At 39.1% G+C, this 18,209-nt stretch overlaps 1 protein-coding gene across 1 annotated transcript in view; it reads right to left on the reverse strand.

Moving 5' to 3' along the window:
* The window catches only part of SYN2 (synapsin II), a 135,987-nt gene extending 118,601 nt beyond the window's left edge, over positions 1-17,386 (reverse strand). The window contains exon 1 of the mRNA XM_065749652.1: positions 16,891-17,386. Within this exon, the coding sequence (XP_065605724.1) occupies positions 16,891-17,258 (368 nt within the window). The 5' untranslated portion in view covers positions 17,259-17,386. The remainder of the gene's footprint in view (positions 1-16,890) is intronic.
* Between the last annotated feature and the right edge of the window lie 823 nt (positions 17,387-18,209).

The following is an 18,209-nucleotide window of genomic DNA, read 5'->3' on the forward strand; positions in this document are numbered from 1 at the left end:
CTGTTATAGAAAATAGATTCCCAGTCCATGCAATAAATTTTGCTAAATAGTCTAGGAAAGGCATTTACTAAAAAATAGTTTGAAATAGTATTTAAATGGAACATTTATATTCCTACATCCTATCTAGATAGGATCACTAAAATTGATAAATGCATCCTCAAAGTAAGGAACAAAAAAAACCAACCATAAACCAAAAAAAATATTTTTTAACTTGACATTGTAACTCAAGTTAAAAGATCATCACCATTCATAAGAGCAAACAGGGCAGTTCACTGCTCAAGGATTATGGCTTTACTTTGAGGTTGTATTCTTGTAAGTAAAATACAGGTATTTCTAAAGTTTATTCATAATATTCCCATCTATTCAAGCATTCTTCAGACATGGCATATTGAGTCTGCTTGTATGCTTAGACTCCACACAAACATTCTAGCTTTCACTTTTTAAAAGAAAAACTATATTTGCATAAGTCTGCATTTTCTGTCACGTGGTTTTAGGAAAACATTTAATAAATTATTAAAACACACCTGTTGTGCTGTGTCCCTACTATCTATATCAGTAATGTTTACCCTGTCAGAAGCTGAAATTTTCCACCAGCTGGAAAGACAGAATACTCCTTTGCAAATCATCTCATTTGTAAAAGTGTGAAATTCCAATTTTAATTTCTTTATATAGCTTATACGAAGCCTTTAGGTAAAATGTAGAGCCAACTTGACAGATCTGTTCTCTTATCTTTCCATTTGCTTTCCAAAAGAGAATACCATTTTGTGCATTAAACAAACTCAGTATTAGCAATCCAGTCTAAAAGAAATATTACATAGAATAGGCAGGAATCAGCCTATTATCTCCTCATCGCAGACAAAATCTGCAAGTCAGAAGACAGTATTTAGTACCAGCAGAACCCATTTAAATGTCACCTGGATACCCACACTTGGGAAATCCATTCGTGTATAATGCATGACTACTGTTTGACAGTAAAGACTTTCTAAAAGCACCTAGGTATCAAGATCCATTTCAAGGAAAGCAGTTACTAGATTCCTGTTACCCTTCTTGCGAAGTTTTTGTTTGTTTTCTTCCATTTAAAAAATAACTTCTGCACTAGCTCCCCTTCTAGCATGCACCTGTCCTAACAGTAATCAGATCTTGCAGATGCTGGAAACTCCTTCACAATTCTTTTGGCTGTCACTCAAGGTGGACCCTTTTTCAAGCTCAAGCTCAAACTCAAACTCCAGCTGTGGATTAGCTCCTCATTTACAAGATCTCTTGCTAAGATACGGAACTTAACTATTCCAAGAACCAGAAAAAGTAGCTGCTCAATAAACAGACTAGGGAGTGAATTTCAGTAGAGAACTGAAATTATTACTTTACTCCCTCTTACCTCAAACTTTTACATAACAATATTCCCCATCATCTTTTAGAATTACATAAAATCTATCACTAAGGATATACTGCAGTATGTAAGTAAATACCTTGGTGGAATTGCATGACTTCCCCTCCAGTTCCCACCTTAAACTCAAGGAAATAAAATGATGTGTGATTAGCGCAAAAATTCGCATCATAAATTTTTAGGCATATTTTAACAAATAGAACACTTTCATCACAGTAAGAATTGAAATAGAACACTAAAATTTTCCACTTCAGATAATATTATGGGCAAATGCATCAAAATCCACATTAAATTTCATCTATTAAATACTAAACCTGAGTTTTACACTACCGCCAGAGCCCTGAATCAATATAAAAAAATAATAGTGATATATAAAGCAAATGTAGTGTCTGAGCATAAGCAGATCCCTTTCTGTATTGTTAAAACACAGTTTTAAATGTCTTGTCAGTATCAGACCATTCTGACACAAGCCCAGTCCTATTTTAATTACTCTTCATTAATTAGGCCAATTAACTTAGGCAGATACAGCATAGCTCAAAATATAAATTATGTTACTTTACAAGCTAGAGCCATTACCTCACATCAATGATTTTTATAAATCAATATATAAGATAATGTCTTTTTGAAGAGAACGTATTTCCCATACCATTTCTTTAAATTTCTTCTTTTACATACAGTTATTTCGTGAAAAACTGCTGAAAGCATACCACACATTCCTATTGCCATTTTTCAGCTACAGGAAGGGGAAATACACCTATCAACAATGTAAACCTTAAAAATAGTTTAGGATATGTATGAATAACACTTGTACATTGAAGCAACAGATAAATACAGTGCATTTCCTGTACTACAAGATAAGCCTGAGATAAGAAGACAAAATTGAGACTGTGGATGATGAACAGAGGAGAAAATAGAAGAGTTTACTGTCTATAACAGCCTTTATGAAAAGCAGAGCCTACTGAAACAGTTCATGTACTCATTAAAACAGTCTGAACAGAAACGTATGGCGTTCTCATATTCTCTGTCCCTTATGATTTTCATGGAAGAGTAAGACTTCATTGTGTTCCACCTGGCATCCATGGGGAAGAGCTCACATTTATAAATGAGGTCAGAAAGGACACTTCTCTGAGAGCAAGTGGCAGAGAATAAAGGTAGCAGTTTATCGGAATAGTTGCAAAACTATTGTCTTAAGAACATTTAATGACAGTGAAGAACTTAAGAGCCAATCAGCAATACTGAAATGTTTATGAAGCTAGCCAGAATTTTTATAGACTGCTTTACTGGAATTTTTTATTTACAAATATGGAAATCATAGCAGCATAGTTGTAGTTGTGTCTTGACCTCTAGTTTTGAAAACCATCAGCTGGAGATGCCTAAGCCTATTACTGACAGAACTCTATGGCATAGTTTTTGGAAACAAGCGCATCTCGCTTGTTCCACCTAAACCTGTCTGAATATCCCAAACATTATTACATACATTGACAATCAAAGGCTGACTTTAATTAGGAGATCGAGCAATAAAAGATAGCAAGAACAGCCTTCTGGAGCTGCAAAGCATGCTGTCAAAAATTGTTTTCTAAAAATAATAATAATAGTAATAATTAATGTAATTGTATCCTGGTTGAAGTAGAAACAAGCCAGTTTCTGAGCCCGGGAGATAAAAGTAGTTATTTTTCTTTCTTGAACACAGTCATTTGACAAAGTTCAGTGTCTGGGAATGTATTATGTTTCACTGGTTTGTTACCAGAAGGGCAGCCCACAAATCTGTCACACTGTCCCTCTAAGTAGCACACGCACAATCACAGTAAGACATCAATGCACAGTAAACATTTGGGATGACTTCTCTACCCATACAGAGTATCGCCTCACCTTGAATAGTTAATGTCATCGAAGTACAAGGTAAATCTAAATTATTGGAGTAAAGGAAACAGTCAGACTTGGATGTTACTTCTACAAAGGAAACTATGCTATAATTCATTTCAAAGTTAACATAATTTTGTCTCCTTGCTTTCTTTGCACACTTATTCCAGAATAACATTACTTTTACCAGAAGAAACTGTTTTCTGATTTTCAGACTTGAAAAAACATTTGGGGGTATTTCTACTTTTTGCACTGCCCTTAATAATTTTGCCTACAATACTAATCTTTGTTTGTTTGTTTTTTTTTCTTTTCCCTCATACATTCTAACACTGTAAAAAACAACAGTTTGAATTAAGGATATCAGCACAAGCAGACAACGTAAGCTGTTATTCAGACAGTAAGACCTAAACAAACTGACTACAAGGTTGGTGAGTCATGCATGTGCTATGTAGGTCAACACTTGCTTATTTCAGATAACCTTTACTTTGGCTGTCACGAAGCCTGAAGGGATTATGTGTTAATTATAAAAAATGAGACATGATCAGAGCTGGGGGAGATTGATACAGAGACCAAAGGTATTGTCCTCAGAGTCTTAAGCACCACCTTCTATATTATGTAAGTTATAAACAAAGAAAAATCAAATAGTTGATGGCACATTAGTAAACAACACATAGTATTTTATAAACTTATCTTCTGTCAATTTACCTACTGTCATAAGTGCTGTTTGTAAATGGTTTAAAATGAAATCTTTCTGCTTACTTAAAACCCACCTGAACGCAAACATAACTGGGAGCTTTATTTAATAAAAAAATAAATCTGAGACATAGTCTCAAAATAATGTTAAAATGAATGGTTACTGACAATTCAAAATCTGTGCAACAAAGCTGCAAGATGAAAATCTAACTTTTGGTCTGATTTCACTAAGTAGTAGGTTGCTAGTAACACCACTTCAGCCTTATTTTGAAGTACTAGAAAAGTACATATACTTCCCTTACACAAATATCTTGTCTACACAGAGATCCTCAGAAATGAGATCTCACAGCAATACTACTTTTGATGCATTATAATCCAAGCTCTACTGACCAGCTGGGATTAACTATGTACACAAAGCAAGCAGTCTCTCTTTCCTACTATTACTTAAAGGCAAAAAAACTGACAATTACAATTAAAGATACCTTCAGGAGAAATAAAAATCTCATCCATTTTGGTTATTTGATCACTTTTTTTTATTCCTTTGAAAAGATGCAGCAGGTCACTCTCGAAGTGCTCGACTATCATGAGAAAAATTACAATGACTTGGGGCAACAACTGACTTCAAGACAGGGCAGCTGACATGCTGAAAACAGATATGGGTCGTTTTAGTGAACGGTGCTTTGACAAAACGATGCTCTGTTTGTATGAGCTAACGGTAAAGATTCCCACTCACTGGAGAGTAGACAGCTATAAATCTATTCCTTCATGTCACATGTTTCTATAAGTTAGTTTTGTTCTTAGTAACAGTCCCACACATGACATGCCCTATAAATTCCCTGTATCCTCACTTTTTTTAATACTACAAAATCTAAAATTAATCTAAAAACAAAAATAAAAAATGAGTGTTTATACTTTACAACTAAAATAAACAAGATTGGCAAGTGGTAAAGACAACGCATGTACCACGGTAACAGTTCCTCTCAGAATGGTCTGAATGGATGAGAATGCATGCAGGAAGATGTAACCTCGGTGACTTCTAAACTGTGTTATAAAAGCCAGTAAATAATTTTTATCTACATATATGAATTGTAATATAATTTAGTTCTACATTTAAAGATAAAACAGTCTAGAAAAGAAAAATCAAGAAAACATATATACTATTAAATAGAAGTAATACATATTTTTTGGAATGACACAGCAGTGTAGAACCTCAGAACTGTGTAACTTGTCTCACAAAAGACACAAGCAATGTTGATCCTTCCAAATTCTCTGCTTTCACCTGCTGAAGACTCTGACGGTTGTCCAGCACCTTTGGGTTTTAGAGAAATATATGACATCACCTAATAGCTTTTTAAGATACTGTAAGATAATTTATCATGAACATTTTATGTAGCGTTCATTCTAGTGATTTCTCCTGACTAAAACCAACAAATCTCTGACTAAAATCAACAAATTGTGTTGCAAGACACAAATGCAATACACAATGGAAATAACGATAAATTTTTATCATCCCAGTGTTCACGTGCAGGATTTTTAACTTTCTTTATACATTTTCCCACGTTTCTGACTACATGTTTTACTATAATATGTGCTTTCTTTAAAACAATGGACATATATCTCTTGTACACATATAGCAAAGAATCTGCTATATACATCTCCCAGCTGTCATAGAAGAATTATTTATCTGCTGCATGGAACCAGAGAACATGAGTGGGTGTAAGAAAAATGTCTGTAGGCACTAACAGAAGGGAAGGCTACAGAGATACTGCAGCATAACCACCCACATACACTTCATCAGAAAAGAGCAGTAGCTGAGTCATGGTGCTGACTTCTGCCCAGAAGAGGGATTTTCTCTAAGCTGAAATACATTCCAGTCACGATTAATTTTCATAGGACTGAATTTCCAGCATTTGAAGGTCTTCTTTAGGAATTAATAAAAACAAACCATTATTCCCATTTGGTTAATATGGTTAATGGTTAATATTATCCTCCCTTTTCCTATCCCATATATCTTGTAAAAAATTTGGTGAAGTCCTTGTCCTAAAATTCACAGAAATATTTTCATAAAAACTTGGCTGAAAGTTCCAGTTCCATTACTTCTATACAATTATATTTATTTTAAATATGAGGCATTTGCACTGGATTTAAGTTACATTTAATAAAGTGCAAGTGTGAATAATACTATATTAATCACAATCTTCAGCAGTCCTGGACATTCAGAAGTCATCCAAATACTGAACCTTTTAATGACAATTGCTCACACTAGTGACACCTAATTTAGGAATGCAGGAAACCTGCATCCATTTCCTGCTATAACTGAAAGCTTTTAGTCTTGCTGCCCATCACCTGCCAGGAGGTCAACGTCACCTTTCCCGAAATCTCTTTCTAAATGATATAGAAACCATATGAAAAGACCCCAAAGGCAACTTTCAGAACTGTAGGAATTATATTAGCAAAGTAAAAGGGCAAAAATCATTTAAAACACAGTCAATGGAACAAAGTATACCGTGTTACTAAGAGATTTCAAAACTGTCAACATACGGACTGCCAGGACAAGGCCTCACTGCAAGCACTTAGCTGAACATGCTATGATAGCATTTATTCATTTAATTCTAAGTTCTCAGATGAATAAATGTTTTGCTACTCATTACAGAACTATCTGAAAAGCAGTACAGAAGTACTGGGAAACAGTAATTCAGAGCAGAAACTGATTTTCTTCTGTCCATTTTAAACTCCTCTCCTCACTTTTATTACCATTACCGACAGAAAGTTACCAGTGTCCCTGTTGCACGTGCTCTGTGGTGTGAAAGACAGAGCCACTGAGCACACAAAGACAAATTAAATATCTACAGCACAGGGAAGTACACACATGCTGGCTTTAATCTATCTAGCCAAGCAACAACTGAGCACAACCCAGCATGTTCACAACAAGGGCCCATCTTCACTGTACATGTGCTGCAGTGTCTAATTTCCAATCCTGCTCACTCAGTATGGCTTCTATTCACATTGGCTGTTTTGAAACAAGCATACACACACACTTATCTGTACTACTACTATTTATTCTGAGTGTCCATCCTGAACTGCATGGGTCAATTATGCAGGTAGCTCAGGTGAGACTTTAAGTCCATACGACTCACTTTATGAAATTTCTGTCCTTACCAAGATATCCCTTTAGCACAAAAGTCAAAAATTCTGAAGTTTCTGGGAGTTCTCTATATTTCATTACCAGTAATGTACGGAGTTCCCTTCTGTTACTGTTATTATTGGAAAAAAAATTGATTGCTCTTTAAAATGATAAGTGTACATTTAAAGAAACGTGCAATGGGACAAACTTGTCTTGGCATATTTACCCTAGTTTGTAGCTAGAAATTTATAACCAGCACATCAATAATTTTTATCAAATAAAAGGTGACAAATTAAAGTCAGGAGCAAACTTTCCAGAATAACCAAGAGACCACTAAGAATTGGTTTGAAATTGTTCTTTTGAATGCTACCTACTAGTATGAAAGTTTATGACTAACTTACCACTTCCCCAAAAACCCACTGGTGGCATATACAAGCACTTAACTGCTCACATGGAAAAAATTGCAGGAGAAAATAACAATAAATACTGAGACATTTCATAGCTAATGAGTATGTTATACCTTTCACTGTTATTTGTTAGACACAGTGCTTTCATACTAAATATTCCATTTTTGTTTCAACACAAAACAAGGACTTGTTAATAAAAAAGGACAAGGAAATGGAAAAGGCAGATGTTCAAGTTTTCCTCGTTGTCTTATCTAGACAATTTTAATAACACTAAATTTAAAAAAAAACAAGTTCTGATACATTAAAGACAGATTTCAGCTTTGGAATAATTCTAGAAGTTTGTTGTATTATTTCTTGACATAGTTAACTGAATGCCAACTATCCTCAGAATGTATTTATCAGTATTAATGGAGACAGCTGATAAAGAGAATTGTAAAAGGCAGTAACTCCGCATCTCTAACAGTGTGTGCAGAAATAAAACTATTCCATTTTAAGAGAATAAAAGTATATAGGCTAACCCTTCACACTGGCACTATTTTACTTTTGCAGACATGCAGATGCTAACCACTTGTTGATGTTCTTTCCCCCCCCTGCTAAGACCCTTAAAGGACTGCTACAAGTTTCATACACATGGAATTTTACCCTGAGTTTCCAGGCAAAACAAAATACTTGTTCCTTACTCTGAAGGACAGTCCTGGACAGGGCATTCAGGAAAGTATCCCTGGTTTACTGCAGAAGAGGAAATATATATACGCACATCTTTATGTAGGTCCACATTAAGCCCACTCTTTGTTGTGCATAAAATGAAATCCATTTTATATGCTTTATTATCTATTATAATGCACAAGCCAAATTGCAGACCCAGCAGAGATGTTGACTTTGATCAACCATGCATTACAAAAAGCCGCTTTTGATGATTAACATTATTTACTTTGATTTATATACTGTATATAATCCTATTTTTCACCAGGAATGTTACTCCCTAAATTCCTAAAAGTAAAAATGTTCTCTTCTCTTGAGGAGCATGTCACGTAGAGCTGAAGCATTCCCACACAGTTTAAGAACTCATAACTCTGTTCCCACAGAATCTCTTAACATCTCAACAAACACATCCCATTCTGATGATAAATAGTAGGGGTTTCGTTCCTCTGCAAACACTGCACCCAAACTGCCTTTTGTTGCAGCTTCTGGCACCAGATCAGCTGATGCCATGTGCCATTTTTCTTCTCTGTTTGGTAATAGATGAAAAAAAGAGGTGATCATGCTCTGTTAGACACCACACATCCCACCGTATTTTTACAAAAACAGGAACGTACATTTACATTTCTGTCTGCACAAGGTGAGTCTATGTGCTGATGTCCACAGTGGGAAGAAAAAACTTGAACTCTCCTGCCCCTTTTGTATGAGACTTCAGTAGTGACAAAAAATGCTCTGAGTCCAAACACAGGTGTTCAGAGGTAAAATCTGTTAAGAGAACATTGTTCCTGCTCAGCAACTTTATCAATATTCCACGTGTTCTCTGCTCACTTCAGTAACTGGTACACAGGAAGAGGGATGAAGGCATCTTGCATGCAGGTAAAAAAAAAAATAGAGTTCTTAAAAACCCTGAGTTCCACCTTCTTCAGCACACAATCTACTGGATCCATTCATTAATTGAATCCCATCTCTGCTGATGTTAGCAATCCAAAAAGTTGCAGAGTAAGCAGATATCCTCTGGAGCCTTCACCAGCTAAGCAGCCCACTTGCTGAGAGGCAGCCACAATCACGATGCAAACAGACATCCCATCCTACTGCCTGTCACTGCCAACCCAGGAAACAGCCAGCTCTAGGTACAGCTTGAGGACCAGTGCTGTTCTCTGCTTTAAATGTTCTGCCCTGAAAACCAGTCCCCTTTAGAGCAATATTAAAAGGGCCACATAGCAACTTTCACTGTTGCAAAATTATTCAATCAAATGAGACAGAAATAGCTGATTTGTAAAATCAACAGCTTATTGCTAAAAACAAGTTAGCAAATATAACACTATATTTACAAAACACACTCTAGCAGCAGCAGAATTTGATGAAAAAGACCACAGGCAGGTCTACAGGAAAACCAGCAACAGCCTCTTGAGATTTAAGACTGTGTCTTCTGAATTGTTATTTATTCAACTTTGCTGCAAATATATAAACAGATTGACAATGGTCACCAACACTTTTAGGAATCAGAGAACTTATCAACAGAGTTTGTGGGTATTCCTGTTTCATCCAGGTGAGGAAGCACTCATAGTGAAGGAGTATTGGAAAACTAACAAACAATTTTTCCACTTTTTTGCACATCTCCAATTACTCAGTCTACAGTTATGCTGCCATCAACACCCATCCTCATTATCCAGCTGGCCGTCTATAAGAGCTCTAGCTTCCTTCTCAGAAGGCAGTTTGACTTAGCACAGACAAAGCTGTTTAATTAGCAAAAGCAGCAGTGCGATCAAGCAAACATTTTGTACTCTAGAGCAAGGTATAATGCCCTTCCACCCACAGCACTTTCAAGGTCTTATCACGCCCTTGCACTTTTTTCCCTGGTCTACATTGTAGGTATCCCCATCTTTGGGGCAAGATATCATTATTTTAGGCAGTATTTACTTCATAGTTTGTGGCTCTCCTTGCCATTTCTTCACAGCTTTTTTACCTCATTGTAATTACCCTTACATCAAGCAGTTTCATTCAGTCTTGTCTAGAATTTTTCTTCAGAGGTTTGTATCCACATACAACTTCCTGTAGCTTTTGTTACCATCTTCAGACAACTTCAAACTCTAAGGTCTTCCAATATTATTTTAAACTCAGATGTAAGTGTTTTTCTCTACAAGCATATAGAATATTAAATACATCTCTGCAGTTCAGAGCATTTGCCGGGAGCGAGCTGGCTGAATACCGAAGGTAATAAAATGCTGTGATGCCACATATGAACTATCTCACTGTACTATTAAGAACTGGGTACTAAAAATGCAAATGCTGAAGCATTATATGAAGAACACACTGCGAGAATATTTATCTAGCATCAGTCTTTTGGAGAAACATGGTTTTAATAAAAAGAAGCACAGCCTGCTGTGTCCTACAGTTTTTACAGGACAGAGAATAATATAACTGTTTACAACAGAAACAGCTCAAAATACAGTAAGTCCTCTGGAGAGGCTCCACTTTTCAACAAAATAGACTGCAAGATTCACTATGATCCTGAGCATAGTGGAGGGGAGGACAGACAAAATCCAAAATGAACAGACAGAATATTCAGGTTTCTAACGAGCATCTCACACACAAAGCTGCCTGAAATTACATCACTGTACATAAGAAACTGTTTAAATAGAGAAATACATAATCTGAGGGACAAAAGCTTTTCCTGGTAAGAGCTTTTTACTTCTATTTTTTATAAATATCTTGTCAAAAGGCAATCTCTATTGTGCACTGAGTTTTACTATTTATGCTAATGCATCCAAGTATTACAGAACAGGAGATAAACTGAAAAAACCTCTACAATCTTCTATTGCATTATCGTCAAACCCTGGCGCACACATTGTCTGGTGGAGAACTATATCAGCTGGTCATTTCAGAATACAGACAGGAAATACAATTTGCATGAGACTGTTCTGTGCTACAAATTCAGATTTGTTAATACATGACTACACTATCTACTTCAGCTGCATGCCCTTCTTAAAATCTTGCTCAGCACTCATTTAAGATTAAAAAAGGGGATAAAGAACAATTAACAAGGCATATTGTGCCACAGCTTCATCCTTCCAGTAAAAATAATTTGGTTGCTCACATCTTATGAGTAGATAAGAGTTCAAAATAAAAATTTCTAGAACAACTCATGTTGTCCTGTAAGAATAGCAGAAAGATTTGCTGCTTGTTCTCTTAGCAACGCTGCTGCTGGACATTGTAATGCTGTAACACAATGGACAGCACAGCAATAACAGCAGAATACCCTAAGCTGCAGTGAGGACTTGCCCAAATGCAACAACCACAGAAACTAAGAAAAGAAGCTGCTTACCTTCATAAAACCTCAGATAAGCAAAGATCTCCAGTGAAATACCCTTATGTCCACACTGCCATTCTGGCTCCACCCCTTCCAGTCACTCAGGTGCATTGCATACCTGAGCTCCCTGAGGTCCACCCTGCCTTCCCAACAGGTTCTCAATCACTGGTTCAGGCTGTGACTAAGCATTTCTGCTACATCATGCTTACACCTTCATCTCTTCTTTAATTATGTTGCTATTTTGATAGCAAAATGCAGGGCCTTAGCATAGAGTTAACTGTAATGCGTGCTAAGTAGTAGTACTGGTCTCACTACCAGCTTGTAAGAAGCAGTCTAAGCACATACTGACTTCATGTAACAATCTGGTTGCCATCCCCTGTTTTAATAGTACTTAATAGCTTAGTACTTTAATAGCTTAGTCCAAAGGCTGTGACTGTAGCAACTCTGTAACACAGCCGATTCTTTAAAATGTAGATGAAATTCCTCACCAAAAATCACTTCAACGTACAAAGAGGACATATGAAGCAAGAATTATAAAAACAAAAGTAAAATCTTTATCACTGTTGCTAAATTTCAGGAAGTTTACAGAACCTATTCCTACCTTGCAAGATAATGAGAGCATTACATCAAAAGGAAACTCACTTTTCTTTTTACTTTGGGAGCTTCTTATCACAAAAGGTATGACAGCTCATAAATAATGTTTTAACTGACAGAAGTAATTTATCCAATCACCTTTTTTCCTATATAAAATATATGGACTGGTAAGATTACCTTCTCTTTATATTTGTTGTCCAAAGGCTTGTATCTACATTCTGCATGACTTAAGATCTCACACCTTTCAAAAACATGAGTCACCCTATACCTCTGGAACACATCAGTCCCTTGCCGCAGCTTGGTTTGGAAAATTACCCACCTTCAGCCCTTAGACAAGTACCAAGAGACCCTTTCAATCTCCCCTTCCTCTGCAATTCCTGCTGCTTATACAACTTGTCCACATTCTGGGATTTCCTCTCCGCTTTTATACTGTGGCTTTATTCCTTCTATGAGTAGCAGTGTGCTTTTTAATGCCAGGAATCAGGCAAGAACACTGTCCTTACAGAGACTGTTATCCTGCTGTTAACCAGAGATCATCAAGAAGTCTGGCAAAGCATTTGACCTCATTTAGGCATTACTAGAATCTAAGTAACACCTTCTAAGACTGGAAAATTTCCTAACAGAAGACTTGCAATGAGTGATGCAATTTTTAAACCAACGTGTTTCTATCTAATAAAACAAATTCTGATTCTAGTTTAACTTTGGTTTGGAAATACTCAGATCCTAATTGGTTATGCACAATTGAACCACCCATACAGAAAAAAAATGCACTAAAATTTGGTTGTAGTGTGGAAGTTATTTGGCAGTTACCCTCGCACGTAACAACTTCATAAATATTTTTAACTGAAAAAGTTTTCCACAAAAAGTTTGCCTGAACAAATGCAAAAATCATAAATCAACATCTTCCTGAACTGAGACAATGCCAGTGAGACTAAACACATTATGATTTGCAATATTTGCCCATAGATAACACAAGGGTTTTGAAAATGTTTTTTTTTAATATAAAAAGATAGGTAACTACTAAAGCAGAAAGCATTATGAGAAACATGTAATTATTGGAGTGGAGGGAAAAGGAGAAGGAAAATGTATGGATACTTACAAAATTTGTGCTTTTTCCATCTGCTTCTTTCATCATTATGGCCAGTGAGTCAATCTTTGAAGCACAGAACCAGCCAAGCAATAGTTACTTTTCAATATGGAAACAACTTTCTAAATAATAAACATAAGCTTTCAATAAAGACAACGGTCTACATACAGAGCATTCTGACGCCTTGCCACTGATGTACACCCTCTAATCAATTGCTCATACAGAACTGAATATTCAGCACATTTTGCATGTAGAACAAACGGTTATTTCCTGAAGAAATTGAATACATTTTAAAATAAACATATCTAGCTGAAAACCTGGGCCACTTACAGCAGAACAGCTAGAAAAGGAGAATTAAACGAAAAGGTTAAGCAAAATATCTAGGTTTTATTTCAGCTCTGTCACTAGGCTCTTGAATGACCTTGAGCAAATGATTTTACTTCTTAGCTTCTTCTATTTGTAAAAATAGCAACACAGATTCCTAAACCTGTAAAATAATCAGGATGAAGACTATTACCCAAATTCTAAAAGTAAAAAGCGGTTCTTGAAGCCTTCCTCTCCCTAACAGATCCATGAAGTGCCTGGAAGTCAAACATTTTTCCACCAAAATGGCTTCCATCTTTTTTTACATACATTGCAGGGGTCTCAACTAGATGTGGTAACTCAGGAAAAAGGATCTAGGCATCAATGAAGGCATTAAAAATATCTGTTCAGTATGCAGCTGCAGATGAAAAGAACAAGAGATTAAAATGCATAAAGAGTGGGTCAGAAAATAAGAAGAGCTTTTCCAGTGCTTTTATATAAATGAATAGTGCTGTTTCATCTGAAAGAGTGCTGGAATTACAAGTCATCCCTTCTCCATAGTGCTAGTCTAGAATGAGAGAAAGCTTCAAAGGCAATTGATAAAAATGACTGTTGTTTTCTTCCACCTTTGGACCAAGGGATCATTTGATGTAGAAGGAGACTAGGAGAACGTGTTCCATCAGAACCAGAACCAATGAGAATAGCTTGTCTGGGGTTTGTCACTGGAAGATGACTGAATGCTTTATTCTGTCTTCTTTTTTTTCCCTCACTTGTCACTGAGAAAAGAGTAACAGTATTAACTGATACAAAGCTTTTGACATCAGCTTATTTTGCAGTCTTGTCTTTATCAGAAGTCCTTGAAGGTCTCTCATTTACATAGCTGCAAGTTTTTGAAGAGCCTGTAGGAAAGGAATCTTCTTTCACACTTCTAACACAGAGTTGATTGAGTGTTAGGGGAGTATGGAGGATGATTTGACAAGATGACTGTACTTGCCTTCTTACCTTAAAGACTCAGACAAGTTAGCATGGTAAAATATGCAAATTAGCACAGATAAGTTAATTTTCCTATGTCATAAAAGAAACAGTAAAAGAATAATTTCAAAACCCGTGAAAGGATAATTTTTTTAAGGCAAGAAAATTATAGAAGGCACTGAGATCAAGATTAAAAATGCAAACAACTGGACATTCATTTATTTTTAAAATAACCCATATGAATCCACTAGCAACAACAACAACATTGGAAGGGTTATTAAAACTCAGACTTCAAGCATGAATCAATTTATAATAGAAATTTAATATATTAGAAACAAAACATACTTTTGATGCTAAAATTAAGGGGCAATATGCCTTGCTCACAAAAGGTGTCTAATACATACTGTAGATCTTGCTAAAAAGAGGATACTGAATTAGCAGGACTGCATTATGATCCAGATTTAAATTCTTGGATTTCTATTGAAGGCAACTCAAAGGCAGTAGATACACTGTCGATTTAAGGAAATCACAATGCAGCTCAAAATTCCCAGCACGTAATCTTCATCTCAGGATTAAATAAACCAACTGCAATCAGTCCTCAGGAATCTACATTCACTGCAAGAGATTTACTTGGTATTGGCTTTTTTGCTGTTGTTACTGACAGTGTTTTTTTAGTGCATCACATGACAGTAGCTCTACATTCCTCATCTCAGTAAATCATATGTCAGTGCATCATACCAGGCAGGGAGCTGGAGGGAGAGCCATCAGATCATTATCATTTATCTACTGCCACTTCCACCCTTTCAATATAATTATCACTGATAGTGTAGTCCAAGCCTGCCCGTAAGTACAAGACAGTAAATCCTGCTGCAGTCCAATACATGGCAATATGGATGTCCATATTTCCAGAGGTATGGAACAAATCTTTCAGTATATGTTATCGAAATACACACATTCATATTTCACTACTTATTATAAATCCCCAGTTGATACCCGATTTGCTTTTTATAAGGGAAAGAGTACCAGCACAATGGCAAGAAACTGTTTTTTGCTGAAACTACTATGTATCCATATCACATACCATTGGAAGGAAAAAAAAACTGAAGGAAGAAGCAGGCAAGTATAACCTTGTATACATTTGTGAACGCATCTGGCCTCCCACCTGAACAGCAGATGGTAACATTCACATAACAGACCTTTGAGAGCTTTGGTTTTGCTGAAATACAGTGTTCACATTGAATGCATTTAACAAGTATGTAAAACGTGCCGTGGTTATAATACACAGGTTGGCTTCAGCACCAGAAAGATGCTAACTTCACGAACACGGGTAGTTATTTAATTTACCAAGCAGAAATGTGTGCACAGTAGAATGTCAAATAAACAGATGTATTTGCAAGGCAGTCAGCAGTGTCCATGGATGCATCTCCATGACGTAGGCACAGAGGCTTTCTGGCAGATACAACAACCTTGTCGGGTTTGTTGTTTGTTTTTAAAAGGAGACATAACAGGTAATGTTATCTTAATGGTCACAGCATATTTGCTAAGGATAACTCCATGTTTATTATGCTTAAATTTCTGTACTAAGTGTTTTATTAAAGTACCATTTTAAAGCAAACTGTCTCAAATCAGAACTGCACACGTATGTCTGGGCAATGAGGATACAGATTTGAGAAGCTGATAGTACAATCCCAGATGATGTCAGTGCTATTATATAGAGTAAAACAAGTATGTTGTTATGTTCAGGCACCGCTTAGATACTATATACAGTGGTTGGCAACACCGAGCGAGGCGATTCACAGCTTGACATGTAAACACATCACAGGGAAAGATAATAACGATGAATTAATGTGCATCTTTCTATAAATCACAACGTTCGGCATGACAAACGGGTCTGAAGAAGCTGTGACCTCTCCACGGGCAGCAGCGAGGCACAGAAGGAACGAGTTGCCGTCCAAGTTTGTGTTTGGCAAATCACACGTATTTGTGTTTATCGTGGAAGCAAAACCCCCACCCCAAACCAAACCCCAGATGTTAATTAACTTCATCACAGGCACGCACACAGCTAAGGCACAACTGCGGGCTCGCCACCGATCTCCTGAAGGACCTCCGCCCCAGCACGCATTTCAGCAGCCGCACCGGCACCGCTGAGCTCTGCACGAAAACAAGCGCGCTCATCAATATGAATCAGCGCACGTAGCGCTTCAAGCGCACGGCATCCAAAACAAATCCGTGCCCGCCGCGCTCGCACGCGTCCTGTATTGCACTGAGCACAAGACGCGCCGCTTCAGAGCGGTACATCAGCTTCGCTGTGCGCGCCGACGGACGCGGCTCCCGTCCCCCGCGCGGCGCTCCGCGCTCCAGCTCCGCTCCAGCCCGGCTGCGGGCGGCCCCGCCCGCCCCACCGCCCCCCGGGGACCCGCGCAGGGGAAGGGGAGCGGGGCTGCGACGGACACCTACCAGTCCGTGTGCGGCTCATCGATGACCAGCAGCAGCTTGAACTTTCTGCCGGCGGCCGAGGAGGTGGAGGTGGGGTCCACCAGCCCGGCCGAGGCCGCCGTCTGCTTCACGGCGTTGGACAGGGAGCTGAAGAAGCTGCTGCCCGCAGACTGCTGCTGCTGCGGCGGCGGCGGCTGCTGGGGGGGCGCCGACTGCGGCGGCTGCCGACGCTCCGCGGCCGGGGAGCCCGAGGCGGGCGCCGAGGAGGCCGAGGGAGGCGGCGGCGGCGGCTGCTGCGGCTCCGGCCGCTGCAGGTCCGTCATGTAGCCATTGGGCAGGTTGGCGATGAAGCTGCTGTCCGAAAGCCTGCGCCGCAGAAAGTTCATCATCTGGCCGGGCGAGGGAAAGGCGAGGCTCTGGAGGGCGGCCGAAGGAGGGCTCGGAGCCGGACGGGAGAAAGGCGGGCGGCGCGGCGGGCTCTGCGGTCCGCAGCCGGGCTCGTTCGCCGCCTCACTGCCGACCGGGGCGGGGAGGCGCTGCCTTCACCACAGCCGCTGCGGTTCGCGCGCCTCCGCCGCTCCCGCCCGCCTCGAGGGGGCAGCAGCGCGCGCCGCGTATGCAGCGGCGGTGCGGAGCCGAGCAGGGGCCGCGCGGCGCGGCGGCAACGCGGCGGAGGGGAGCGGAGCGGAGCTGCTGCCCCCCGCGCCTTCTGCAGGGCTGGGTCCGCTCTGGCGCTGAGCCGCCCGCGGCGGAGGCAGTAGCTAAGCTAAAACGCCGCCGTAAAGCATCCTTGGGGCTACGCGAGCTGCCAGGTTCCGTCTGTCACCCGGTGACAGCAGCAGCAGGGAACTGCAACAACCCGGGCGCGCGGCTGTGCGGTATTTGGCGTCAGCTGCGCGTGCGAATGAGGTTTTATTTATAGCCCGGGAAATAAATGCCGTAACTCGGCAGCAAACAGCACAGGGCACAGCAGCAGGAGCAGCTGCTCAGCTGGGAGCGCGGCGCGGCGGTCACGCGCAGGAGGAGTTCGTCCTCGTGTCCTCTCCCGGTGCCAGTTGGGGCCGTTCCCTCTCGTTCTATTGCTCAGTCGCACCATCCCGGTCATCCGTAGAGATAATAAGATACTAGGATGTCAGTAATAAACATTGTTTTTAATGAATCACTGAATTGAGAAGTGTTCAAATTATGGAACAGCAAAATACAGTATCAATGCTAAGAAAAAAATACCAACATTTTAAAAACCATAGAAAATGGGGGCAAAAATATTCGTGCTGCTGGGCCACAACGTTGGCCACGTATAGATACAGCTTTTTGCTGTGAGGTCTCAAGTGCTTAAGCAA

Source organism: Cyrtonyx montezumae, unplaced genomic scaffold (genome assembly GCF_038088225.1).
Source record: "Cyrtonyx montezumae isolate F1298 unplaced genomic scaffold, pur_monq_1.0 scaffold_6, whole genome shotgun sequence".
NCBI classification, from domain to species: domain Eukaryota; kingdom Metazoa; phylum Chordata; class Aves; order Galliformes; family Odontophoridae; genus Cyrtonyx; species Cyrtonyx montezumae.